The 27,598-nt window shown below is 46.3% G+C and overlaps 1 protein-coding gene across 4 annotated transcripts in view; it reads right to left on the bottom strand.

Moving 5' to 3' along the window:
• The window catches only part of LOC138569359 (uncharacterized), a 1,262,132-nt gene that overhangs the window by 986,887 nt on the left and 247,647 nt on the right, over window positions 1-27,598 (bottom strand). For all 4 annotated transcript variants that reach the window (XM_069647272.1, XM_069647275.1, XM_069647274.1 and 1 more), the window contains 3 exons: window positions 22,326-22,531; window positions 1,315-1,400; window positions 1,048-1,178 (listed from right to left, as the gene is read on the bottom strand). In XM_069647272.1, coding sequence (XP_069503373.1) covers window positions 1,048-1,178; window positions 1,315-1,400; window positions 22,326-22,531 — 423 coding nt within the window. The remainder of the gene's footprint in view (window positions 1-1,047; window positions 1,179-1,314; window positions 1,401-22,325; window positions 22,532-27,598) is intronic.

Below are 27,598 nucleotides of genomic sequence, written 5' to 3'. Positions count from 1 at the left end.
ACCTTTGTGCTGACCAATGGGTGAAGAGCTGCCATCATCTTCATCAATGGCAAGAATGAGCATTATTTGCATCATACACAAGGTTTTCTGGGGCCTGGGACCTCACTACATCCAACTCTCTCTCCGCAAATACCTCCCTGCTAAAGTCCTTCGGTGTTCTAGCTCCAAATCTCTGCCGATCAGACGTTTCTCCAAGCAGAGAGTGGGGGTAAATCTCTTTCTTACGCAGGAGCCATCCTCTGGAACGGCCTCCCTGCCCCTCTGTGACTTGAGCCGGATCTCTTTAAGTTCCAGAAGCTTCTGAAGACCTTCCTTTTTGCTCCTCCTCCTTCCCTCTCCTCATCACTTGCTAGTCTCCACCTGCCGCTACGACTGGTTGCCTGTGTCCCTTTTGAGTCTTACTGGGGTCAGGCCCTCCTTCGACCAGTCTTCCCCCAATCCATTTACCCTCACTTGCCCTTGGGCACCCTTCCCCAGCTGAGTCTACTGAGTCTGATCCACCCCTGTCCTTGCACTAATTGACCCCACCCCCTGTTTTTCCAGGCACTTGCCCCTCTGGGCTCCACTTAGCACTTGCTCAGCCCCTAGGCCCCCTCCTTCCTGCACTTCTCCCTTCTCTTGCACTTCTCCGTCCTCCTCTCCCATGCCATCCCTTTGCACTGATCTGTCCCCTTGCCCCCTGCACTTTTGTTACTGCACTTACACGATCCGAATGTCACAAGGCCTAGTAGGACCATTATTGTTGTTTCTCCTATTTCCCCCTCTTTTGTTTTGTGGCACCTGGAAACACTTTTGCTGTATAGGCGCCTTACAAATGTTCAATAAATAAATACATATTTAATTTAGTAGGAAAGGCTCTTAGTTAACATATAGGTTTGTCTACAAACACATACTTTCTTCAATGTTCTTTTTAGTGAACAAATACAAAAATAACCCCCCTGACATGTCCTCAAAAGCATTCAGGTGCAACGTGTCCAGCATTGAGGGCATTGCAAAGCCAACCTGTTAAGCCTGTTGCCCATCACAAAATAAAAGAAAAACATTTACCTCTGAGATCCGTCCAGGTGGAACGATGGAGAAAGCATCTTGCAAGTTCATAAAGGTGCCAAACCCGAGGAACGTCCTCTTCAGATACACAGAGAAACTGGATACATTTGAGAAGCAGGAAATGGATCGATCTTAAAAAGCAAAAGGAGAAGGCCTACGTTTTTTCACGGTAATTTCACCATTTTTGAGAAAACTGTAGGTGCAGTTCATTAAAAGCAATGCTTAGTTAATCAAGAAAGAGTAATCCAATCCCCACAGGGGTCTTACTTGTTTCCACTGACAGTATTTGAATATACACAGCCTGTTGGGTAATGTTGGTAAAGTTCATGATTAAGTTGTCGAGAGCATGTGTCCTGCAACAGACATAAAAAAAAGTCACAAGATGAGCCACCAAGATGGACAATGTATGGGTAACCTCACGTTTGCCTTGCTTGTAGGGTAGGGCAGCCGTGTTCTATCTACACTGTGGCACTTGTTCGTAATGTAGCATCTAATTAAACAAATCTGGCAAGCACCTTGTCAATTTCTGACTTCTATTAATGCAAGAATTGGACAATGTTTTCATATTCCACAGGCATTTTGCGCTGCATGCCACAGCTGTTGAACTACACCTGTAGTTTTTTGTTTAGAACTCTATTGTATGTATTATATGTTATTCTTTTTTCATAAAGCGGGAACTAGTCACCAAAGTGCTTTTGAGAACTTGTGCTGTATTAATTTACAAAAGTGAAAAACAAAAACCAACATCAATACAAATTACAACCAAAAAACACCCATAAAAGGCAATCATGAAATCAGTGTTCAAGTTTGAGGGGTTCATCCGGGGTACAACTTCTTATGTCTGTGACCTAATGTCACTTCCAGAAGGACGTGTCGCGTTCGGGTGGGAGGTTGTGGAGGAACCAAAACCCCTACCTCCGTGGTTAGTTGCGTAAAGAATGTTTTCCCACACAATAACTGCGCCACACTTGGTATTTCTTTTTCAGAGAAATTGTATTTGAAACAAAATTGTGGCAAAAGAAAAAATGTTGTAGTGCCCTGAAATTTTAATGTGTTTTGGCTTCACAAGAGCCTTTTTCAAAACAAATAGGGCATGCATTCGAGTCTTGCAACAAGCTCTTCTTAGGAAGGATTATAACCCGTGATTTTTCATCAAGACATGGTGGAATTTTTTCCACATGAGAATATTTACCAGGTTTAGGATATGTGACTCGAATGCATGCCCTATTTGTTTTGAAAAAGGCTCTTGTGAAGCCGAAACACGTGTAAAAATAACTATATTTCAAAAACCACATGTTTCTGAGGTTGCCACCACACTCATTCTGAAGGCCCTAATAAGAAAGGAAGGCCATTGGGCCTCATTACAACAGTGGCGGTAAGGCAACAAAGGCGCCGGTAGTGTAAAGGTCTAAATGGCCCGGTAATTCCCCTTTCGCGGGACCCGGAGCCAGACCCGAGTTTTGGGGTAGCCATGCCTTTAGTAAGGGCATGGCTACCTCCAAACTTGTAATGAGGCCCATTGTTTGTAGGAGGATTCAAGATCCTTCCCTACTAGAACTTTATCTGTTAACCTGCCCCATGAAGAGGGGGCGGTTTAGTACGGGAGCCAATACATTTTCCCCTTAAAGAGGAGTGGTGATGTTTAAGCATTTGGGATCATGTGGCAGTAATGCATGGCTAATTCTGTCAGGCTGCCCTGGTCAAGACCTATTCAATTTCCCAACAGACCATTGTTTCTCTGACTTGCGTGATCTCGCCAATATTGCACTAGTCCTCTGGTCTCCTTCCCTGGGGCACTCTGAGTTTGTGACTTTGAGGGGCTTGACAAGTACATAAAGACCCATGAGGGCAACGTGTGAGGGCACTTTGGAGCCTTCATGGTTGCCCTTATAAGTTCCTCCTTGCAGTTATCAAATTCGTAACAGTGACGTGTGAGAAGGAAGAATGGCTGAGGGTGGCATGGAACCACAGCCAGACTCTCCATGCATATTTAAGTGCTGGGTGTGATCTGACACTTGAGCATGCGATGAATGAATGAACACGCAGATGAAGACCTGAGAATCCTCAACCAACATGGTTTCAGGGAGCCCATCTGCAGTAATGGACTTTTAGAGCCCCTCAATGAAAATGCACCTTTAAGATGTGGGAGAGTTAAACCGGAATAGAAACACTAATAGCAAATAGGAATATTGTGATTTGGTACAGTGAAAGGTGAGTCTCAGAGATATCGGATGCCAGACGCCCCCCTCGCCCAGGCATGTTTGGGCGTGGTACCCAGCCCAAAGAGCTTTGGCCCGGGACAGAGTCCCCTGGGTATTGGTAAAGGGTGTAGCGGTAGATAACTGAGCTGCAAGCGGGCCATGGCGCAGTCCTCGTGACTGCACGCAGTGGTGCTCCAAAGCCCCTGATGGGTTGGCACATAAAGGCATCTGTTGGGGCTGCGCCGGCTTCCAGTAAGCACAGTTATGCTTTTGCTGCACTCCCCGAGCGGATGGACTTTTCTGGGATTGATGGGGGGATTGCGAGGGTAAGGCACAGGCAGCAGCACCATGGCTTGGGGAGGTGGTGTTTCGGACCCCATGGCCGACTTGCTGATTAGCAGAGGCCGAGCTGGGCTCAGTAATATGGGAGTGTAACGGGTTTACTGCAAGTGATCAGGGCTCAGTTCTCTCTCCCCAGGGTTCATTGTTTATTTACAGCCCCTGGCCCCGCCAACCTAACAGAGTGTGTGGGTGGACCCCCTTTTAGAAGGACCTCAAACACCCAGGGACCAGTGGAGTGGGGGCTGATGAATAGTACATAGTGCGGGAGGGGGACAGGATGGAAGGGGTGTGGATTGGGAAGAGGGGGGAATGACAGACTGGATTGAGGAGCAGGAAGGATGGAGTATCAAAGAGGTGGAAATTGTTCAGGAAACAGAAAAAGCGGGTTGGCCCAAGGGAAGAGGAAGCGGCCTTGGTGGCAGGTAATGGGAGGGAGTAGGGAGCAGGGTTCATGAAAGAACAAAGTGGGTGTTGTTAGTAGTAAAGGATGCTCTGCAAATACCTTTTCCTTCTGGTGATGGTGCAGAGCTAGAGGAAAGCAGGAACAAGATGGATGTCTTTGGTGGAGCACACTTTGCCGTTGTAGAGAGGTGAGCAGGGACAGAGATGGGCCTTGGCTTGGGAATGCACAAATGGCACCAGGGTGCTTCATGGTCAAGTGGTAATGGGGGAGGGTGGAGAGGTCGGAGCAGGCGAGGGTGAGAGGCAGCCGAAGGGGCAAGGATCTTTGGAATGGATGAAGGGGAATATAGATGGTGGACACAGAGGTGCAACAGGGGAAGTTCTAGGTGGATTCAGGGTTGAATACGGTGGAAAGGAGGGTGGTTTAGGACAAGGAGAAGCAAAATAAAGATAATAAAGGACACAGTGCACAAGGGGGTGGGCCAAGTGAGGGGCAAGAGAAGAGAGGGGCACACAGGGCTAAAGAGGAAAAACTGCTGCCATATATGACTATAGCAAAACCTTTGGGATCGAATTAGATGCAGTCATTGAAGGAACACATTTGGAAGGGGGACTTTGTGGATGTGTTTAAAGGCATGGTCTAGTAAAATTTTTTATTATTCCTACGGGTCGGCCATGTTTTTTTAAGCCTAAGTGGCTCGATTTTAAAAAACTTTCCTATGGACCTTACCCGAGTTTTCGTCCATTAAACGCATGCGAAAACAAGCACCAGGGAGCTGCCATTTTCTGATAATCCTATCTTTTCCCCCATCACCCTGGCTGACCTGCTTTTGCGGCACTAAATCAATTCCCCCGCCCCTGAGCCTGTCATCAGCAGACTCGTACCGCCCATTTCCCAACGCCAAAGCACGTCTCGTGTCAACATTCGCTGCCCTTCAGCTAATGACGTGTCGCCATGGAAATGGCAGGACGCCTCTTTCCTCAATAAGTATAAACAGACCGTTTCACAACACACAGCAGCAGATTTTCGATTCCATTCCTCTCTCTGTGTTACTTTGAGTATTCTGTGACTCGTTTCAGTGCTCTGGTCAGCTACCTTCGACGCTTGTAGCCCGTGTGAACACCTGTACCATCTTGGTAAATTATTTTACTCTGTTTACCACACAATGGCTACAATAATGCCCTACATGTACGAGCCCGAGTATACCGAGGAGGAACTACTGGAAAGGGAAGCACGCGAAAACGATGGGGATTCGGACAGCAGTTGGCAGGACGAATCAACAGATGAAGAGCCTGGGCCTAGTCGAATGGACGGCGTCTCCACCTGGTGCACATGCAATCGGTGCAAGCTAATGCCAACTGAGGACGAGAACTGCTGCTGCCGAGAAAACTCGGGATGCCTGGCCTACATTTCAGAAGGCGAGCCACGACCGCAATGCATCACCGAGCTGCCAGACTTCAGGGCAGCCTGCCTCACACGGGCCGTGTTGAGAATAATGATGGTGCTTATGCACGAACTTCGCGCAACTGTTCGTCCTCGTAATCCGAGTAACGAGTAAGTATACACTGCTTGTCATGCCACTCCTATTTCATGTTCTTCTACTATATCCAAAATTACATCTACATATCATTGTAACGCATGTAAGTCGTTCAATAGTGTGCATTGTCTAGATAGCATTTGTCCGTGCAGAATGCCATTAGTTACAAGAATTGTCATTGAGAACAAACGTTTATTAAACTTATCTTGGTCATTTAAAAACAGTTTGTTTCATTCCTTTTCACAGGTGGTAGAGGCTGGTGGCCTATCGTTCCTTTACATGGTGGCTCCACGGGAGGCTTGGACACCGCGTTCGAAGAGTGATACCCGCCTGTGCCGTTCATGCCATTAGAGCAACGTTCCCGAGTGACAGCGGTCAGTACAGGGGATTTTCTCTCGCTGTGCTGCAACCTGACCCGTATAATCTTTAAAGTCTTGTATTTTTGTGTCATGAAAATAAGATACAAAATAAAACACCACATATATTTTAACAACGTTTGTTTCGATTTTTTAAATGAATCAAGTGTGTCTACATTCAAGGATGGACGTCAGACATCTGTGCTCCGTTATGGGTGAAGGTCTGGTCGCTGTGAAGCAGGGTGGTCACTATCTATCTAAGCTAACATAACATATTCTCAATAATGCATGCACTAAATAACACTTGTTCAAAGTCTTTCAGTAGGTTATGTCTCTATAAAAGTAACACATATATCTATACTAACAATTACCATTGGATTATACAGGCCTTGGGGTCTTGACCACTATAATATACCGGTTGAAGTGTGGGTCTGTGCTCACAAGAATCTCCGGTATGTGGCATTTGTTATTGATAAGCAACGATATACTATCATTGATATAAAGGCGATATACTATATATTGATATAAAGGCGGTTCGCGCCAGTGGATGAGCGCTGGCATGGGGGGCTGTCAGGGGCGCGAAAGGCCAAGGTGCCAAACTACATGTACACTTCAAAAGGTGTCCCACGCCAAGGGGCCATCAGTCACATGGCCTCCTCAGACCCCGTGTCTCTAGCCAGGCCTCCCCTTAAAGCAGGCCGCCCCCCTGCAATCCACATAAGTGTGTCTCCATTCAGCAGTCTTCCTGTGCCTTATCTGCACGCCCCAGGGCCATCCATCCCACCCCCCTGTATCAAAGGTGGTTCGCGCCGGTGGATGCGCGCTGGAATGTGGGGCTGTGACGGGCGCAAACGGCCAAGGTGCCAAACTACATGTACACTTCAAAAGGTGTCCCACGCCAATGGGCCATTGTTCACATGGTCTCCTCAGACCCCGTGTCTCCAGGCAGGCCTCCCCTGAGGGAGGCCGCCCCCCTGCAATCCACATAAGTGTGTCTCCATTCAGCAGTCTTCCTGTGCCTTATCTGCACGCCCCAGGCCCATCCATCCCACCCCCCCTATATCAAAGGCGGTTCGCGCCGGTGGATGCGCGCTGGCATGGGTGGCTGTCAAGGGCGCGAAAGGCCAAGGTGCCAAACTACATGTACACTTCAAAAGGTGTCCCACGCCAAGGGGCCATCGGTCACATGGCCTCCTCAGACCCTGTGTCTCCAGCCAGGCCTCCCCTTGAAGCAGGCCGCCCCCCTGCAATCCACATAAGTGTGTCTCCATTCAGCAGTCTTACTGTGCCTTATCTGCACGCCCCAGGGCCATCCATCCCACCCCCCTGTATCAAAGGCGGTTCGCGCCGGTGGATGCGTGCTGGCATGGGGGGCTGTGACGGGAGCAAACGGCCAAGGTGCCAAACTACATGTACACTTCAAAAGGTGTCCCACGCCAAGGGGCCATTGTTCACATGGTCTCCTCAGACCCCGTGTCTCCAGGCAGGCCTCCCCTGAGCCAGGCCGCCCCCCTGCAATCCACATAAGTGTGTCTCCATTCAGCAGTCTTCCTGTGCCTTATCTGCACGCCCCAGGCCCATCCATCCCACCCCCCTGTATCAAAGGTGGTTCGCGCCGGTGGATGCGCACTGGCATGGGGGGCTGTCAGGGGCGCGAAAGGACAAGGTGCCAAACTACATGTACACTTCAAAAGGTGTCCCACGCCAAGGGGCCATCGGTCACATGGCCTCCTCAGACCCCGTGTCTCCATGCAGGCCTCCCCTTCAAGCAGGCCGTCCCCCTTATACCACAACATACATAAGTCATTCATTCAGAAACACACCCCAGTTTCTAATACTTTAAAAACCACTCGATATGTCTCATGAGAACATCTTTGTGCTTTGCAAGTTAACTCCTGAACGTGCTACCTGGGAACCACTGAGATCTATGTTAATCTGCTTGTCGTCGTGCTATCTGTGAACTTCTGTGACCGCTTCGAGCATACCCATCAGTGCGCTACCTGTGGCCATCCGCCTATTCTCCCGCAACATACTGCTCTGCTTGCTGAATCCAACTGTTTGTTGGTCAAGGTAAGGCCATGTATCCTGGTCATATTTCACAGATTTTTTATTTTCTATCTATTTGCGAGTAGAATACCCAATAGTGCTATGTTCATTGGTCTTATTGCTATTGACTTGAATTTCCATTGCTATGCTATCCATAGATCTATTTATTTTCATCTGTGTCAATTGTCATCGAATTGCATCCTTCGGGGGTCCAGTCTATGATGTAAGCATGTTTCCTTCTCGTGCAATACAGAACATCCAAGGGATGAGTCACATGTTCAGTTTTTAGTACATCATTTATACATTTCTGCAACTTATGCAAATACTAAGCCGCACATTATGAACTGGTATAGTTCCTGCGACCAAAACAAACCTTGCATTGATCATTGTATGATTCATTTACTTTTGTATCAAATCTTTATTCTTGAAGATTGTAAAATAATGTCGATATTTACTTTTCAGATTTATCAACAATGCCTGCCTGTTCGATTAGCGGTTGCCCTTCGAAGACCCATGCGAAATCTGAAGGCACTACAATGCATGTATTCCCGAAAACTGTTGATTGAATAAGAGAATGGGTCAGACATTGCGGATATCCACTGGATGAGCTGGAAAGTAGAGTCAAACAAGTCTTACAGGACAAGAGGGGTGATCGATACCGCATCTGCAGCCGGCTCTTTTCCTTGGACATGTACACAACATCTTGGGTAACAAAGAAGAATAAACGGCGAACGACACGGAAATTGCACGAAAACGCTATTCCCACTTTATTCGTCCACATTCCGCCACCGGTGAGTCAAGTGTCCGGATTTAGCTTTAGGCCTTGCGGTAGTGTGTAGGTATCCGAACGGATTAATTGATATTGTAGGTGTTCTATCCCTTGTAATAATTTCGATATTGATATGATTGTATAGTTTTTTGAATAATGACATTTACCAATATATTCTTTTTCGATTTCATAACCCACAAACGCAATGTATATATATGGGAACAGGGAACTGTGCTGTATTGAGCATTTTACAAGTATTCTGTCGCCTTACATGGCTATTTTTAATATTGGCATTTCATTATCAATCATTAATTTACCTTTACAACTTCTTGACTATCCCTTGAATCTGAAGCAAGAACATTCTACATCCTTGACGTGGTCGCAGTTATCAACCACTTCTAGCGCGTATCAGGTAATCTTACTAGGCTAATCCGCTACAGACCTGTTTTATGCATGTCAAGTAATATTTTTATTTTATCGTGTAATCATTTTAACGAATGTTTGGTTAGTGCTTTCCAATTGATATACACCTTAGTTATCGTCCACTGGTGTTTGTTTTCGGTTATAATTAGTGTTATCCATACTAATGCAAGTACTGTCTTTCAGAGAGATGCTGAAGCGTCCGCCACATCTACAACATTTCTAGATGTTCTTCAACAGCAGGAGGTATGGATACTGACAGCTCCATCGAGCGTCATCATCAAAGCTGGAATTCTTGTCGTTTGATTGTTCTACACAATGTTTCATTCGTGGTTAGCCGTTGATATGTACCTGTGCTGTCGACCCCAGGTGTGTGTTATGTTTTCACTATTGTAATCCTCACTAATGCAAGTACTATGTTTCAGACAGTTGATGGAGCGTCAACCCCTGCACTTGATGCAGAGCCAGACATTCAAGTAATTCCAGGGGAAGTGGAAGCGGGACCATGCGTATACAAATCGGCGCAACAGCTTTCGGAAGTGCGCACTACATTTGCAACATCCATAGATATTCTTCAGCAGCACAAGGTATGGATAATGACAGTTCCATCATGCGTGATCATATAACGTGATTCCATTTGCTATACTTTCTTCCCTATTAACGCAAGTGCTGTGTTTCAGGGAGACGACGAAGCTTCAACTACAATCACAACATCCAATTTAGATGATGCAGATGTAAATAAATCGGAGAAATAAGTCGATGAAATGTGATCATATTTAGATTTTCCTTGATTCTTTTGGACAATGCATCATTTGCGGTTATCTCTTTATATGTACCTGTGCGTTCGACCCCAAGTGTGTGTTATGTTTCCAATATTGAAAAGCATACTAATCCAAGTACTGTGTTTCAGGGAGACGACGGAGCTTCCACCACAATCACAACATCTCATTTAGATGATGCAGATGTAAAGGAATCATTGAAACAAGTCGATGAAATGTGATCATATTTGGATTTTCCTTGATTCTTTTGGACAATGCATCATTTGTGGTTATCTCTTTATATGTACCTGTGCCGTCGACCCCAAGTGTGTGTATTGTTTCCAATATTGAAAAGCATACTAATGCAAGTACTGTGTTTCAGGGAGATGCGGATGCCTCCTCTCCAATACAACCATTCATGGCAGTTCATGCAGAGCCAGAGGTATGGATACTGACAGTTCCATCGAAATAGATCATCACTGGTCGAATACTTGCCCTTTGATTGTTGTACACAATGTTTAAATCGTGTTTGGCTATTGAGATGTACCTGTGTGTTCGTCCTCACGTGTGTTTTATGCTAACAATATTTTGATACATAGTAATGAAAGTACTATGTTTCAGGGAAACGATGGAGCCTCATTCCGTGCTGTCTATGCGGATACAGAAAATATAGTCGTTGCAGCACAAGAGGAAGGGAGGACATGCGGAAACGAATCGGAGCTACAGCGTGCAGATGTTGAAGGTCGAGTCAAAAAAGTTGCAAAGAAAAAAAAACAAAAAAAGGTTAGTTACAAACAGTTCATAACTTTAAAAAAATGTTTGTGCTGGGGACTATTTTATGTTTTTTTCCAGTAAATTCTACTACACTCCATCTTGTGTTTAAACTGAACATCCCTTTTCCAATCTCTCCTCCAGTTACCCATGGGTGTCAGAACTATACACACACAGACAGTGAAGCGAATGAGAGATGTGGCTTGCCAGACCGTGTACACTATGGAGGAACTATTAATTGAGGCGAGGCGTGTTCAGGCTCGAGATGCTCATGTCCAATGGCCAGAACATGAATTAACTGTGTTTGGAGACTACAGCAAAGTTGCATTGGACCATAGCTACAGTGCGACCGCACCACCACAAGAAGATGTTATTGAATGTATTGAAGATAGCTCTGAAGTAGTTGCAGATCAATTTACACAATCTACACCCGCCATAAATTTGCCACCAAAAAACCTGTCGACATTGTTGTGTTCTCCCATCAATGTTGAAGTAATAGATGTCGAAATGACAGAGAATGAACCAGCCGCAGCATACATAGACGCATCAGAACTTGATATCAGCGATATTACTTTCCAATGTGTTGAAATCTCCACAATGTCACAGGCCGAAACAACGTTGACGCAGGATGACAGTCTAATGAAAGAGAGCAAATACATTGTATTCGACAGTTGTTTGATGGAAATTATAAGTATGCTGAAATGTGTGCATTCCATTAGAGCATGGGTGCACAACATACGGCCCGCGGGCCAAGTGCGGCCCGTGATGCTGCTGGATCCGGCCCGGCAGGGTTGAAGACTTTCCTAATGGAAGGCGGCCCGCAAGCAGCAAAGGTCGCCCTCCATTAAGAAAGTCTTTGTTTTCCTTGCCGGGCCGTGAGTCACGCAGTGTGTGTGTGTATGCTGCCAGGTAGTGACCTAATCTGCCCTGGCAGGGGTGCAGAGTAGGGGGGGCTGCAGGGCCCTCCTCCCCCCCAAACCCCGGCAGAATGAAGTCGGGGCTGAGCAATCATCACCCCCCCACGGGCCGCACAGAAGAGGGGCAGTATGGATGGCCCTTTGTTCCATCCATACTGTCTCTCTCTGGCGGCCCGGGTAAAAGCCGGAGAAAAAAGATGTTTAAAAATGGAGGGACGGATGCAAAGCAAGAGGCTCTTGTTTTGCATCTGTCCCTCCATTTCTAAAAATCGTTTTGGGTTGGGTATACTTCTACATCTGTGCACCGGAGTGCACAGATGTAGAGGTACACCCAACCCAAAACGATTTGGGCAGTGCCAGAAGCCTCGCCAGCGTTCCAGGACGTCTGGGTAAGTACATGGTGGGGGGGCTGTATGTTTGTGTGTGTGTCTGTCTCGGCTCCGTCCTGTGTTTTTTGTATGTATGTTGAGATGCGGAGGTGGGGGTGTGTGTCGGGTGTGTATGGGTGTGTTTGTATTTGTATGTTTGCATTGTATGTTGAGATGCGGAGGTGGGGGGTGTCGGGTGTCTATGGGTGTGTTTGTTTTTGTATGTCTGCAGTGTATGTTGAGATGCGGGGGTGGGGTGTGTGTCGGGTCTGCTTGAATGTGTTTGTGTGCAAGTGGAGTGTATGTTGAGATGCGGGGGTGGGGTGTGTCGGGTCTGCCTGAATGTGTTTGTGTGCAAGTGCAGTGTATGTTGAGATGCAGGGGTGGGGTGTGTGTCGGGTCTGCTTGAATGTGTTTGTGTGCAAGTGCAGTGTATGTTGAGATGCGGGGGTGTGGTGTGTGTCGGGTCTGCCTGAATGTGTTTGTGTGCAAGTTCAGTGTATGTTGAGATGCGGAGGGGGGGTGTGTGTCAGGTCCGCCTGAATGTGTTTGTGTGCAAGTTCAGTGTATGTTGAGATGCGGAAAGGGGGTGTGTGTGGGGTCTGCCTGAATGTGTTTGTGTGCAAGTGCAGTGTGTGTTGAGATGCGGACGGGGGGTGTGTGTCGGGTCTGCCTGAATGTTTGTTGTTGTGTGAAAGTGCATGTTGAGATGCGGGTATGGGGTGTGTGTCAACTCTGCCTGAATGTGTTTGTGTGCAAGTGCAGTGTGTGTTGAGATGCGGACGGGGGGTGTGTGTCAGGTCTGCCTGAATGTTTGTTGTTGTGTGAAAGTGCATGTTGAGATGCGGGTGTGGGGTGTGTGTCGACGCTGCCTGAATGTGTTTGTGTGCAAGTTCAGTGTATGTTGAGATGCTGGGAGGGTGGAGGTGGGGGGGCTGCGGGGGCTGGGGGGGTGGGGTCGGGTCTGCCTGAATGTTTGTTGTTGTTGTGTGCACGTTCAGTGTATGTTGAGATGTGGGGGGTCCGAGTCTGTATGCGTGCATGCTTGCGAGTTTGTGTGCTGAGTTGGGGGGGGCTCGAGTTTGTATGGGTGCATGGTGTATGCTTGTGGGTTTGTGTGCTGAGTTGGGGGTGGGGGGTTCGGGTCTGTATGGGTGCATGGTGTATACTTGTTAGTTTGTATGCAGGGGTGGGGGGGTTGGGTTCTGTATGAGTATGGGGCATAGTGTTTGCATGAGGGGTGGGTGTTATGGGGCATAGTGTTTGGTTGAGGGGTGGGTGTCTTGGGGCATAGTGTTTGCATGAGGGGTCGGGGCCATGGGGCATAGTGTTTGGTTGAGGGGTGGGTGTCTTGGGGCATAGTGTTTGCATGAGGGGTCGGGGCCATGGGGCATAGTGTTTGCTTGAGCGGTGGGTGTCTTGGGGCATAGTGTTTGCATGAGGGGTGGGTGCCTTGGGGCATAGTGTTTGCTTGAGCGGTGGGTGTCTTGGGGCATAGTGTTTGCATGAGGGGTGGGTGTCTTGGGGCATAGTGTTTGCATGATGGGTGGGGGCCATGGGGCATAGTGTTTGCTTGAGGGGTGGGTGTCTTGGTGCATAGTGTTTGCATGAGGGGTGGGTGTCTTGGGGCATAGTGTTTGCATGAGGGGTGGGTGTCTTGGGGCATAGTGTTTGCATGAGGGGTGGGGGCCATGGGGCATAGTGTTTGCATGAGGGGTGGGTGTCATGGGGCATAGTGTTTGGGGGTGGGAGCCATGGGGCATAGTGTTTGCTTGAGGGGTGGGGGCTATGGGGCATAGTGTTTAATAAAAATAGGGGGTTGAAAAAGCCTCCTGCCACACCACGCCCCACCGCGCCTACCTCCCCACCCACATTTACTTTTTGGCCCACTATAGCCATCATGTAAGGTACTTTCGGCCCTCTGTCAAAATCAGTTGTGCACCCCTGCATTAGAGGGAAAGTATGTGGGAAGCCATTGATTAATGTGACTCGTCAAATAAAAGGCAGTAACGTCAAAATTAATGCCGCCTGTAGATTAAATCATAGTTTCTCATGGTCTGCACAACCGATGCTGGGGAAACTGCCAGCAGGCAATCTACTGTGTGCAGCTGCCTCACTTTTTAGTGGCTCCAGTTTTAGAAAGTTAGAGGCTTTCTTTCAGTTTGTGTCTAAAGCGCTGTACTACATATACCAACGTGATTATCTGTTTCCGGCCATTAGTGATGCTTGGAAAATTGAACAATTGTCTCTAGCAAGTACATTCGAAGGCAAACGATTCAGGCTAGCCGGCGATGGACAGTGCGACAGCCCTGGATTTTCTGCCAAGTACTGCACCTACCACTTTCAGGACATGGATAGTAAGAAAATTGTGAGTTTGGTGGTCGTGCAGGTAACACAATGTACATCGTCAGTGGCCATGGAGAAACTAGGATTTATAAAATCAATGGAATATCTACAATCAAGGGGAATGCACATCGACCTCATAGCCACGGATAGACACGTTTCAATTGCCAAGACAATGAGAGAGCAGTTCCCACATATTAAACATCAATTTGACGTATGGCATCTTGCTAAATCAATCAATAAGAAAATCTCGGCTGCATGGAAAAAAAAAAGGTTTTGAAAGTATTTTGCAGTGGTCACATTCTATCACCAACCATCTTTGGTGGAGATCAAAAACTTGTGAGGGGTCAGTGGAAATACTACTTGAAAAATGGCGGTCACTGATGCACCACTGTACCAACGTTCACCGCTGGACAGCAAATGAACATTTCCACCAATGTGAACATGGCCCTTTGTCCCCAGAGGAGGCACGGAAGAAGAAGTTGTTGATTCCATCTTCACCGACACACAAAGCCATTGAGAAGTTTGTTTTCGACAAAACTCTATCAAGAGATTTGAGAGGACTGACAGAATTCTGTCACACAGGAGATTTGGAGGTGTTACACAATATGTGCCTAAAGTACAGGCCAAAGCGCTTGCATTTTAGCTTTCTAGGACTAGGGGTAAAGTAAGGATACCTCGCTACACTAAGGTGTTTTCAAAACGAAGTAAGCAATTGGTGATCAAACCAGTCTTTGATGAAATGCAGTTCGACTTTGTGAAAGGCCTTATTGTTGCTGTGTTAGAGAAGCACAGATATGGAATTTTGGACGTTTCTGTGCAGAGCAGTGATCCTTTGCCACCGAACATTGCGACTGTGCCATGCCCACCCGAAGCACAGCTGATTGTGAAGTACAAATCCCGGTTTAAATAATTGCAATACGATTGTCTTTTTGTAAATAAATGTTATTGTACAGTGTACCTGTAAACCTAACCCCTACCTTCACCATCATGGGTGGCGAACAAGCTGGATGTCATCTTTGAATTCTCTCTATTCACCCCACATATGTGTATGTATATATTTTTCTCATGTCTCATCTCATGTAAATGTAAATGCTGCGCACTGTTAACTGAGGGGAGGCTTGCGTATTGCAAATAATAAAACAAACAAACAAACAATAAATCTCACTTTTAACTCAACTCCTGTGGTACTTTATACTTTCCCTGACCTTCCTCAAAAAATTAAATGTCTCAATTTGGGCTGCAAAGCTCGCAGACAACGGGGACAAAATTGGGGCACTTAGAACACGCCAGCCAAGTGGGCCGTGGCATTTGGGAGAGAAGCCAGTTCACATTTGCACATTGAGGCGCACTACATAGACGGATTCTAAACTTCAAGTTCTCACAGATGCCTATACTACGTGATGTTGCAAATAAAGAATGCGAAGGACACCGCCCAGATGAGGCCCACAAGTCGCACTGGAAGTATAAGGGTCTATTGTTTTTTGACCTTGAGACAGGGACCATGCCAAAAGAACTACATTTGAAGGGAGTGCGCAATAACGTAAGAGACGATAAGGCAGAAAATTCAGAAACTAGACCGAGTTTCATTTTAGTTCAGTATACGAAAAATCGTTGTCAAGAGCACGGTCCGTTTTACAGACTGCATTACGAAGAGACACAATGGAAATTTCAAATATAATGTAAGTAAATCTTTACACGCTTTTATACCGGAATGAAGATTTAATGAATGGATGCATGAATAAATGAATGAATGAAGAGTTAGGAAAAGCAAGAAAAACGTGTTTGTAGTGGGCACATGGGCATGCAGGTCCACTGGTCTCACCGATCTCGGTCCTTGGCCCAGCCACTTTTCCCTGCACTGCCTACCTGCACTACGGGACTGTCTCTGTATCCTTCAGCCCCTTCTCCCGGCATTTACCTTGCACTTGCCACCAGCTGGCCCTATTATTTAATTTGTATTCAACTAACCATGTACAGCCCTTCCCCATGCGCGATCAGAAAGACACATGGCCTAGTAGGATCATTGTCTGTCTGCCCTTGTTCCCCACCTGCCTCGTCACACCTAGAAACACTTGAGTATAGGCGCGTTACAAAGGCCATATCATATATCATATCATTCCTCACGCATGTAGACTAACTGTCGTTTATCATTGTGTGTTTGCCTCGATTTATCTCGCTACTTTTCGCATTGATTTTAGAGACGAACAAACTCCATTGAACTATCCTTGCAAGCAAATAGTTTCTGATCGGCCGTAATAAATAAAATGAGTAATATTAATGAAGTTCGGCTAGCGAGACTAATTATAATTTTTTTGTTTTCATAACAGGTATTTGATCCCATTCTGCCACTGCCATCTGTTTGAGACACCGGCGGATGGATTCTTCAGCAGACACCTGCAGCTTTGTGTTAACAACTGGAGCACGATCACCATATTATGGGACGATCGCCAAGGGCCCACATGCCCTTACGCTGTACTAGTGGCTAGAAGCAACATATCAACCTTTAGGCTGGACTAGTGCCTAGTTGATGGAACAGCCTTGCGGTTCACCGTGCTTCCAAAGTGATTCTTTTTACGAAAATGAACACCCTGTGTACCATAAAGGAACAGTGCGTGACTCAAGATGAAATGGAACAGTTATTGCGGATACAGATAAAAGAAAATAAATGGCTTTCCGAGTTCATATGGCAATTGCTGAATATTCTCTAAACATTGAATGTCAAATAAATGTACTGTGTTGCTGTTTCATTTTAAAGTACAGTTTCATATTCCGAATTGTGGCGCGCTGTGTTGTGAGTTGATCTGTGTTGGTTTCCGGGTTCTGTGTGGAGTCGCGCAGAAGACGACTGGGCGCGTTTGCCTACGCAGCACAGTAACGTCACGGAGAGAGGCGGGGAATATGAATGTTTTGATAATGTCAGTCTCAGGGGCGGGGGAATTGATTTAGTGCCGCAAAAGCAGGTCAGCCAGGGCGATGGGGGGAAAAGATAGGATTATCAGAAAATGGCGGCTCCCTGGTGCTTGTTTTCACGTGCATTTAATGGACGAAAACTCGGGTAAGGTCCATAGGAAAGTTTTCTAAAATCCAGCCACTTAGGCTTAAAAAAACATGGCCGACCCGTAGGGACAATAAAAATTTTTACTAGACCATGCCTTTAAGCTACTGCATAGAGAGATGTGGGCTCACGATGGGTCCAAGGAAGAGGAAAGGGATCTGGCTAGGTGGCCAAGGGTGCCAGTGAGCATAGAAAACTGGCCATTAGCTTTCATTATTTATTACAGTATGCATTATGAGAAGTAGATGGATGTCATTAGAAAGGTGTTTGGTCATTCGGGAGATTTGGTGAGGGTGCAGTATGATGAGGATTTTAGAGCCAGGATGGAGGTGGTTGACAATGTGGTATCGGGAGTTGGACATATACCTTTGGTTACAGTGGATGGTAGTGACGCAGCCCACACCAGCGATTCAAAGAGCAAGTGGTCTACATTTACCCTATCGGTTCTTTCTCTTTCTCGGTGACCTCACCCGTGACATAGAGAAGGCAGCGAGCAGAGGTAAACAAGTTGTGGCATGCTGGGCCCAGAGCAAGGAGGCCTGTTTTTGAGTGGTGCACATGAGTGAAGAAGGCATGCGGGTCAGCACACAGTTACTCACTGCTTGACAGCCGCAGATAGGGGGTCTGGCTACCAGGGGTAGGGGAATGGGAGGGAAACTATGGGTAAGGGCCCATACACCAGTTAAGGTGGAACCAATGCAAAAGGGGCTGGATTTTTATCTGAATAGAGAGGGGGCAAGGTTGCTTGTGGATGGGCTTCAGTTTGGCTTTCGTATGGGTATGGGGCATTGGGGTTCGAGGGAGAGAAGGTGGGTAGAGAATTTGAGATCAGCTAAGGAAAGTCCTGAAGTAGTGGAGGTGAAATTGAGAAAGGACTTTGTGGACGGTAGAGTGATGGGCCCCTTCAAGGATTGGCCGGGGGGGGGGAATCGTGTGGTGTCACTTCTGGGAGAGGTGCTGAAGAAATCTTATAGGGAGTATAGGGAAATACATCATTTGTCATGGCCTTAAGTGGTTTCAGCAATGTAGAATGGAAGTGTGCTGTAAACGTAGGTAGTGACATTGATATGGAAGTGCAGGCATGGTGCCTATTTGGTAAAATGTGATATCAAATCCGCCTTCCACCTGTTGCCATTGAACCTGCTGGATTTTTGGCTGGTGGGTATGCAGTTTCGGGATGGGATATTTGTGGACAAAGTGCCCTCAATGGATTATTCAATATTGCATTCATTCTTTTAGCGCTTAAGTATTTTGCTGCAATGGTGCTTTGCATTCATAACTGGACTGGACCAAGTAATGCATTATCTTGATCACTTCCTGATGATTTCAGGGGCTTCAGAGCCTGGCATGGGTGAGCGATTGGTGCAGTAGTTTATTGTATTGATGGGTGAGTTGGATGTGCCTTTGACAACTGAGAAAACAGAGGGGCCGGCCATAGTTTTGACATTTTTGGTTGTTGGGATAGAATCTACAGCTTCGAGTCCTAGGTGGCTGATGGAGAAGGTGGCAACACTGGTGGAATTGTTGTTGGTGTTCTCTGCATTGCAGGAGATGGAGGTGAGGTAGTTGCAGAGGTTGTTGGGTCACCTGAACTTTGCATCCAAGGTAGTAGCAGTGGGTTGGACATTCTGCTGGAACAAAGCCCTGATCGATGTCTGGGCTAAGTTGCTGCAACATAGGGTGAAACTGTCTGGGTCAATGAGAAAGGATCTAAAGCAGTTGCTCTCATTTGTGAAGGAAAGCAACAGGGTATCCATGTGGTAACCTGAGGACCCAGAGACTTGGGAGGTAACATTTTATTTGAGGTGCAATGGGAGCACAAGACTTTGGCTTGTACTGGAGAGGGAAGCGGGGCAGAGAGAGTTGGCCGGATCATTGGAGGGGCAGAAGGTTCAGCATAGTGTTCTTGGAATGCTTTCCATTGGTGGTGGCCTTTAGTCTAAGGGATACTGATTTGGCAAATAAGAAAGTGGACTTTAATGTGGATTATAATGGCCTGTGGTTTTTGGGATATGGTGGTTGGGGTTGGGAGGTCTTAGAAGAAACCATTTGGTACTGACATTGATTATGTCATACATGGGGGCAAATTATCTGCTTAGCGAGCCCAGGGAAGCTTTGCTAAAGAAGATGAAAGAGATAGCATGATCATATGGGTGGACTGTCCCGGGGTTGTTTTGTATTGCACCAAACCGCTACCTAGCAGCGTTTGGAGGGGAGTCATGAGTAAGGAGGCTGTAGACAGGATGAGGAGGAAGATCAATAGGCAGATGCAGAATTTTTAAGGTGTTTGGGATGTTAAGGTGTTGGGGATTGACATTAGATACGAAGTGCTCAGCTGATTCAGGGAGGATGGTGTGTGCCTGTCGGTGATAGGAAACAAGTTTTACATATTGGATGTGAGGTTGGCGTTAGAGGAGATGGTCAAAAGCCATCTTGTTGTGGCCTTGAAGGACGACAGGACGCTGTAGTGAATCTACTCTACTTTATTAAATAACAACTGGTGTGGACTGATATGTGTCCAAGTTCTCATCAAGCACGTACTTACAGTTCAGTTAAGTTCAGGACTTCCCCAGTTGAATTCACTGAAGGAAATGGGTGCACTAGGATGGCACGCTGTAAGCTTCTAGGGCCCCCAGGTAACCTCCTGTGGTTGTGGTGTTACACCCTAGAAGCTGTGATGTACGGCTGCTGTAAGTTCTCCCTTTCTTGGCTCCTCATCAGGAGCAGCGCTGTGGTGCGACCGCTTCATCTGGCGGGCTGCCAGCTATGAAGTGGGAAACGTTTTCCCGCGGAGCGTGGGCACGCGAGATCACGTTACGTGCGATCTCACGAGAACATGCTCCCGTGATCTTGTGATATCCCCACACATCTCAATAGGGTTGTGGGGTGGGACAGAAATATCATCGCTGGGGATTGTTTTTCTGGGTGCCAGGTATTCTGCCATTTTAGGTAGTTGTTGGGTTAAGGTTTGGGGTTATTCTGTTGTAAAGGAGGTTTGTTAGCTCTGTTTGGACAGACAGGCTAGCCCGGGGGTTCAGTGTGAGTGATAACAGAGAAGTGATGAATCAGTTTGCAAGTGTACAGGGGAGGGCTTGCAAGAGGACGCCATTAGGTGAGGGGGGTTTCAGTCGGGTATATGTATTCAACTAATCTGGTTACTATGTAAGCCTAAGGTGCCAGGTTAACACATGTTTGTAAGCTTGGGCCTGTCACATTAAAGCAACCATTTCCACTTTATTTATGTTATTGCTTATGAGGCACTACAGCCTTTAGGCGTATAATAAAAAAAAGAAATGTATTTATATAGCGGTGAAAACTCATGCGCATCAAGACGCATAAAAACACAATAGCACGAACAAAGAAGACGGGACAGGAGAGGGAGGCAGTGGGTAGGTCTGGAAGAGTCAGGAGACATTTGTTTTAACTAAAGAGAAGAGTCTTTAGCGATTTACGGAAAAGCTTTAAGTTTACTTCCTGTCGTAGTTCCAGATTTAAGGTGTTCTAGAAATGGCCACCTTGACAGGAAAGGACCTGCCTATACAATTTGTCCGTTTTAATTTGGGGGCAGTCAGGCAGCGCCAGGTTAGCTGAGTGTAAAGTTCTTTGGGATTATAAATGGCCAATCGGGTTTTCAAGTAGGCTGGAGCCCCCCAGTATAGGCATCTGTGGACAAGGGTGGCCACCTTAAACTGTATGTGTGCTGGGACTGGAAGCCAGTGCATAACATGTCTGGAGGATTCTTGCTTCCCTCTTGCTTCCCTCTTGGAGGTCCTGGTTTTCCTTCACTGGCGGAAGATGTAAATCAGACTGTACCTTCAGCCAGGGTCCAAGGCTGAGTTTGTCATGTCTGCTTCTGGTGAAGCCTTCAGATGATCTGCCACTAGAGAGGCCCAGCTCTCTTTTAAAGCCAAATGGACCACAGGGATTGGTGTAGGCTAAGCCTACCTTAAGAAACCAATCCTGGGTCCTAACCAACAATCACCTGAATGTGCAATGTCACAACCAGAGTGCTTTGCAACAGAAAAGGTAAAGGGGGGAAAACATGTAATACTAAGTCCCACTCAACTGCCTGTCTGTGTTGGATAAAAGGCACTATCTGGTTAATGGAGCTCTTTGTGGTTCCTGATTAAAGCAGCAGGTCTCCCTTGAAGCTGCAGCAAGACCAGACTTTCTGACTCTGTCAAACCACATACTCATACCTTCTAAATGGGGTCCCCCTGAGGGAATGACTACTGTAAACATGCAGTCACAGACATGACATTTCACTGTCAATCGATACTGAGGGCGGGAGCTTGGTTCAGGTTGACACAGTGCATATGAAAGGGTTCTGGAGGTTCCTGTCACCTTTGTTAGCCTCTGCAGCCAGGCCCCATGTAAGCCTGTTTGAATTAAATTCTGATTAGTATGTGAATGCTGCCACCAGCTACAAGGCTCAACAAAATGACAGGGCAGATCCATGGAGCTTTTATTAGTTAATTAGGCTGGCCATGGCAGGGGGAATGTGTGGCCCTCCCCCTTCTGGAGGTGCATCCTGTACTCCACCTGTCAGATCCCAACTAAATATGACAGGCGGGACTGTGTCTGTAGGCTGTGTCCACCCTAAGTACACAGATCTATGCATATGTTGTGCAGTGAGCATAGGAGAATGTGTGCGGATTAGCCCCACACATTTTCTGTGGGCTAATTTACCATCATTCAATTTCATTTCAAATTTCAAAAAAGCCCTGGCGAGGGCATACCCACTGTGCGGATGGTCGAATTCCTCGAACAAGTAGGTCAGGAACAGAAACAAAACTTGTTGCAACTCTGCTGGGGAACTTGAATACGTGGAAATTCAGCTTGATTTAACTTTCCATTTTGACATGACACCAGAGTATTCATTTTTCTTTTCGATTTTTTTGTTACAGAACAAGATTTTTAAAAAGTACATTCTTAAAATAAGAAAATATCTTTCCCTGGCTTCAGCAATGTTGATAAAGGGCTACTTACATGTTTTGGATGGCAGCGCATTGCCTTGACTGCACTCCCGCAAAAAGATCAGGGACTAGTGAGCTGTTTAGTGCCGGAAGTAAATTTGTAAGGCGGGAACCGATCCACGTGGAAAACTCAGTGTCGCTCGCTGTGGTGAGATTGGCTTTTCTGAACACTTGGTCCAACAGCGTGTACTGGATATCACCTTGGAGCTGGATGTTGGGCTGGAGAACACAAGCACAGACGGTACACAGTGTAAGTTGGCTAGGTTTAAAACAGATCATTAATATGGGAGGATTAGGAACAGGTGAGAGTCGATGAATTGGCATGTTGGTTCTGCAAATGTTTAAAGTCTGCGCGGGAAAGAAGAATGTGTTGCATAGGTCTTGCTGTTTCATGCCGCTGGGCTACTACTAGCCAATGTAGTGTCTATGTATCTACCAGGAGTGGACTGGGAACAAAAGCGGCCCTGGTAATAATGTTAAAAGTGGCCGCAAATTACACATTTTCAGCGAGCCCGACCCTTTTCCTATGAGAAAATGTGGAAATACCACACGGAAGGGCCTAGGTGCAGAGGCCCACCAGGCAATCTCCAGAGTTCCCTATAGGCCAAACCACCCGGGTATCTACCACCAATGGGTGAAAGGTGGGGGTGGTTGCTCTACCGGAACCTGAATCTGTGAACTACTTATCAACAGATATCAACAGCTACTACAGCATTTACCTAACTCCCCAAGCAGTCTGACAGGTTACGAAAAGTCTAAGGGCCTCATTACGACCCTGGCGGTAAGGGGTTAACGCCAGCGTTAGCTGCGCCGACCCCTTACCGCCAACTACGAGGTCCCTTAGCGCCATGGCGCTTTTAACACCTGCTTTTAGCAGGTGTTAAAATCCATGGCGCTAAGGGACCATGGAGTTAATTACGCCACCGTAATTTACGGTGGCGTAATTAACGCCTTCCCCACTCCCATTATGCCCTATGGGGCAAAAATGGGAATGGGGAAGGGTAAATGGGGATTGGGGACTTACCGCCCCGCCGACCTCGGAATGGGGCGGTAAGTCCGTCAACCACCATGGCGTAAACGTAGTTTACGCCATGGTGGTAAAGTCACGGCCCAGGCGGTAACTTACCGCCTGGGTCGTAATGAGGCCCTAAAACAGGACCTTGGAGGGAATTGGGGATTTTCTGCTCAAAATACTTTCAGGAAACCAGTGTAAACGCTGTACTTTTTTAACCAATGAATATCCCATTTTGTTCTCAGGACATACATTCCAGGGCCAGGGAATGGTTTTTAGACACATGTAGCACTTTTGGAATGGTTGTCAAAGCACAGGGATCCTGAGGGTGAGGCTCTGGCAGCCTCCAGACGCCGCCTAATTTGAGTAGTGGTTGCACCTTCTTCATACCTGCCAAGGCATGCCTATCACTTCACACCGAGTCCCACTTTATGTGCTCGAAGATACAGTGCCCACTTAGGGCCCATAGCATCTGGGAGTGGTGATCACTTCAATGCGAAGTCCCAAAGAGCCCGAAAGGTGTACGGGACAGCTGAACATTTTTGAAAGATGCATGTATTTGGGTTGCAAGTTACGCTCAAAGTGACACTTCTTCTGGATAATGATATAATTCTGAGATTTTGAATAGCGTAATCAAAGCTAAAATCATTTAATTTGTCAGTGGAGGTTTTGATGAAGAGCCACGTCGTTTTCTTGTGCTATAATTCTCCACGTCTCCTTTCTGAGTCAGTCTAAAAAAAATCTTAAGACATAGAGGGGAGATACCCACATTAGCAGATATCGATTAGTTAACTGCATTCAAAAGAAGAGTGCTATTGTCATTTCAGTGCTCCCTTTCACTCCAGGCGTGAACGTTGGCAGGCTCTTTGGAATAAGACTCTTGCTTGGTTAAGATGGAAATCTGGTGCGTCAATTATCTACAGGTATATCGGGGACCGCCGCAGCCCTCGTTTTGCAGGGACCCTTTGTCAAGGGAGGTGGGGAGGTTTGTTCCCTCCTAAGCTCTCTGATCTTTGAAAAATGTTTCTGTCTTTAAAAAAAGTGCAAGCTCCACATCGGCCCTATGGCAAAATCTGCCTTAAAAGACTATGTGAACTCTGCACAGGGCCTTTGACATTGTTGCACTGTACAATGGTGCAGTGGTTGCTAAGAAACTAAGAGAGTGTGTGCATGCAGAGCATGCTGCTGTTATTGCCCAGCCAAGATTGCAAGAGCTCCGACGGAGCAGCGTTGGAACCAAAGTGAGTTAGATATGTTTGTATGTGTGCATGTCTAAATGTGTTACAGTGTGGGTATCTATGATTGAGTGAGTGTGTGTGTGTATGTGTGTGCCTGACTCACAGTGTGTGTATTCAAGAGTGATAAGTGTCTATTTTTTGGGGGGCAGTGAGTGATTTCCAGTGACTGTCACTGGCATAGATATTGCATGCAGCTTCATGAAAGTGATCTACAGACACCAGACTAGAAATAGATTGTGAGCGCAGTGATTTACAGTGACCATTACTGAGGCCGTAAGTTAAAAACAAGCAAATGCGCTTCAATTTAATTTAATGGTCAGGTGCGGTAGCAAAGGTCATCAATTTCCCAGCTAGAAACATATGCAATCGCCCCTTGAGGTTCAATTTGGTGCATATTGGGATGATGCTCTAAAGGGACTATTACATATTGATTCTTGGGTTTAAAAGGTGGCTGCCTTCTGCACTTTGCCATTAATGGGTTATTTTCCAGTGGCAAATGCTCAATAAAAAAGGACACTTGTATAAACTTTGCATTGTCCGCTTTAAGATATGTTCACTTCTTGTGACATCACTTGCCGTTGTGTAGTCTGCTAACTTTATTTTTTTAAAAATATTTGCCTGAGATTGTGGCTGCAGCTACATGGAAATTGTTTACAGTCACAGTTAGTGGCATAGATTGTGGCTGCTGCTTCATGAAAGTGATGTACACTGGCAGTTACTGCCATAGCTTGTGGCCATGGCTCCATGAAAGTAATTTACAATGGGCCTCATTACAAGGTTGGAGGTAGCCTTCCCGGTAAAACCGGCAAGGCTACCTCCGACCTCGCAACTGGGTCGGGCACCCGTGAATGGGCAATTACCGGGGTATTCCGGCCCCGCCGGACCTGGTAATTGCCCTTTTGCCGATGCCGGAACCGGTACATCCCCATTTGCATTTGAGCCCCTTGGGGACGTCAGATGCGGATGTAAACAGTGCCGGTGCATCTGACATGCTGTGCTCGCGGGTGCCGCTCTGCCCACCAGGTCAGACCTGGCGGGCAGACAGGCACCCTTGAGCACAGCTCGTAGTATGGTGGTATGGTAGCAACGGTGCCGGTAGCGCTACCAGCATCATTGTTACCTTACCACCATACTTAAAATGAGGCCCAATGACAGTTATTGCTGCAGCTTCATAGTAGTGACTTACAGTGGCAATGCGGACATATTTATTCAAACATTTATATAAGTGCACAAAGCCTGTAGGCATCTAAGCGCTGGTTAAAGAAGAAAAAGTATTTTAGGGTATTTGTGTAGGGGATTTGGGGGTGGTGGAAGTGGGTAAAATGGGGGTCTGGGGAATCCCCCATTCCAATAAAAACCTCCAAAACAGCTGCGGTGATAAGGCAAAATCAACCGTACCGAAAACAGCCATGCTGAAAACACGTGAAACTATTGTATAGGTTTTTAGCCCACTTTTCCTCGAAAATTGTATTGTAAAATAGACCATTTCAAAACATTGTTTGAAAAATTGTCTAGTGCGTAAAAAAAACCTGATTCCTATGCTTGGTCACTTACACTAATGTGTGGGATATTGTAATGCCCCTCCACTAAAGATATGCACTCACTGCCACTGACTTAAATCCTCCATAGTTCCAGTACCCCCTCAGAAGCCGCTCACCCTCCCAACACCAAAAGCTGCCTCCCCCAATCGCACGTGAATAATAATGTTACTGGGTGTGCACGGTGGCAGATGGCATGCTTGGACACCAGGGACCAGGCATGCAATGCCCTCTTGTGTACATACACTAGGTTAAAGTTGTACGTTTTGATCAAAAATGGTACATCTTACACGTAGAGTAGTGCTCAGCACACCACTATGGCAGCATGATCGCATGGCCTGTGTTTCTTTGATGAGCTTCCGGGTGAGCTGGGGGCCCCGAACTTTGTGTTATGCCACTGCCATTATCCCATTCAAGGACCAGAAATTTGTGAGAAGGATGTACACACCCTGATGGGAGCCCTCTTCAGAATGCATGTTTATAAACTAGGGCGAGAATACTTTAACTGGTTTTCTTTGATAAAACAGATATTTGTAGTCAGAAAAGTCCAAGCTAAACATTGTTTAAAATACATCGTTTTTTCAAACTATTAGGTTCAAATAACTGGATTCTCTTGTTTTTGATGCAAATCTTTTCTTGTTTTTTTAAGTCTGTTACCAGTCCGTGACTGTGTATGGGCACCTTTCCGTTTCAACACTTTGTGTTATTAATATAGTCACACATCTGTGGTCTTTCAGTGCTAAAATATCTCAGAATTGTGATGCGCTATATAAATATACAAATATACATTCTGGGCTTATAATTCTCCTTGAAAGGATGTGGGGGCTAGTGACCTGTTTTTGGCTACTGATAATGTTGTCATTTTGTATTATGGAGAGTTAGGGAAGACTCAAGCTCCTGTGCAAATGTATGAACTCAGCTAAAAGGGCAACACACCCTTACCATGTAACAGATGCCAAGTGGTCTCTCTGACATGAGCCTAAGATCTGTTCCTGTTGGCTAAGTATTCATATTGAACAAACTACAATCATTTACTCCATTCATTTCCTGTCCTGCTAACAGGTTGGGTAGAGTGACCAATCACTGTAGGGGCATGAGGCCATACCACTACTTCCTGAGCAACGCGTTGCCCCATTGACAGCTTAATCATGGTATTGGAAGCAAAGACTGTGGTCGACTACATTATATGAGATTTAATGGAGGAATAACTACACAAATCATGAATATCCTGGTTAGCAGCCTTTAGATGTATTTTAATATAATATTACATGTTCTATGAACTATTCTGCTGATCAGCAGTTGAGAAGTTAGCAATGACTGAAGCATAATTACCAAACAGATCAACAGAAAAGTTAGATTTCGAAAAGCCTATTTTTGTCAGCCATGACTGTAGGTTCCTAGTTTTTGAAATGTGGACCTTCGTTCATAAACGTAGGTAGCTCACAGCCCGTGTGCTCTCTGTGCGTACTGCATGCACCTGGTTTGAAAGTACCCATTC

This window comes from Ambystoma mexicanum, chromosome 2q (genome assembly GCF_040938575.1).
Source record: "Ambystoma mexicanum isolate Mex_15411 chromosome 2q, UKY_AmexF1_1, whole genome shotgun sequence".
Classification (NCBI taxonomy): Eukaryota; Metazoa; Chordata; class Amphibia; order Caudata; family Ambystomatidae; genus Ambystoma; species Ambystoma mexicanum.
Note: the sequence above shows the minus strand (reverse complement) of the source record. Positions and strands in the feature narration are given on the sequence as shown.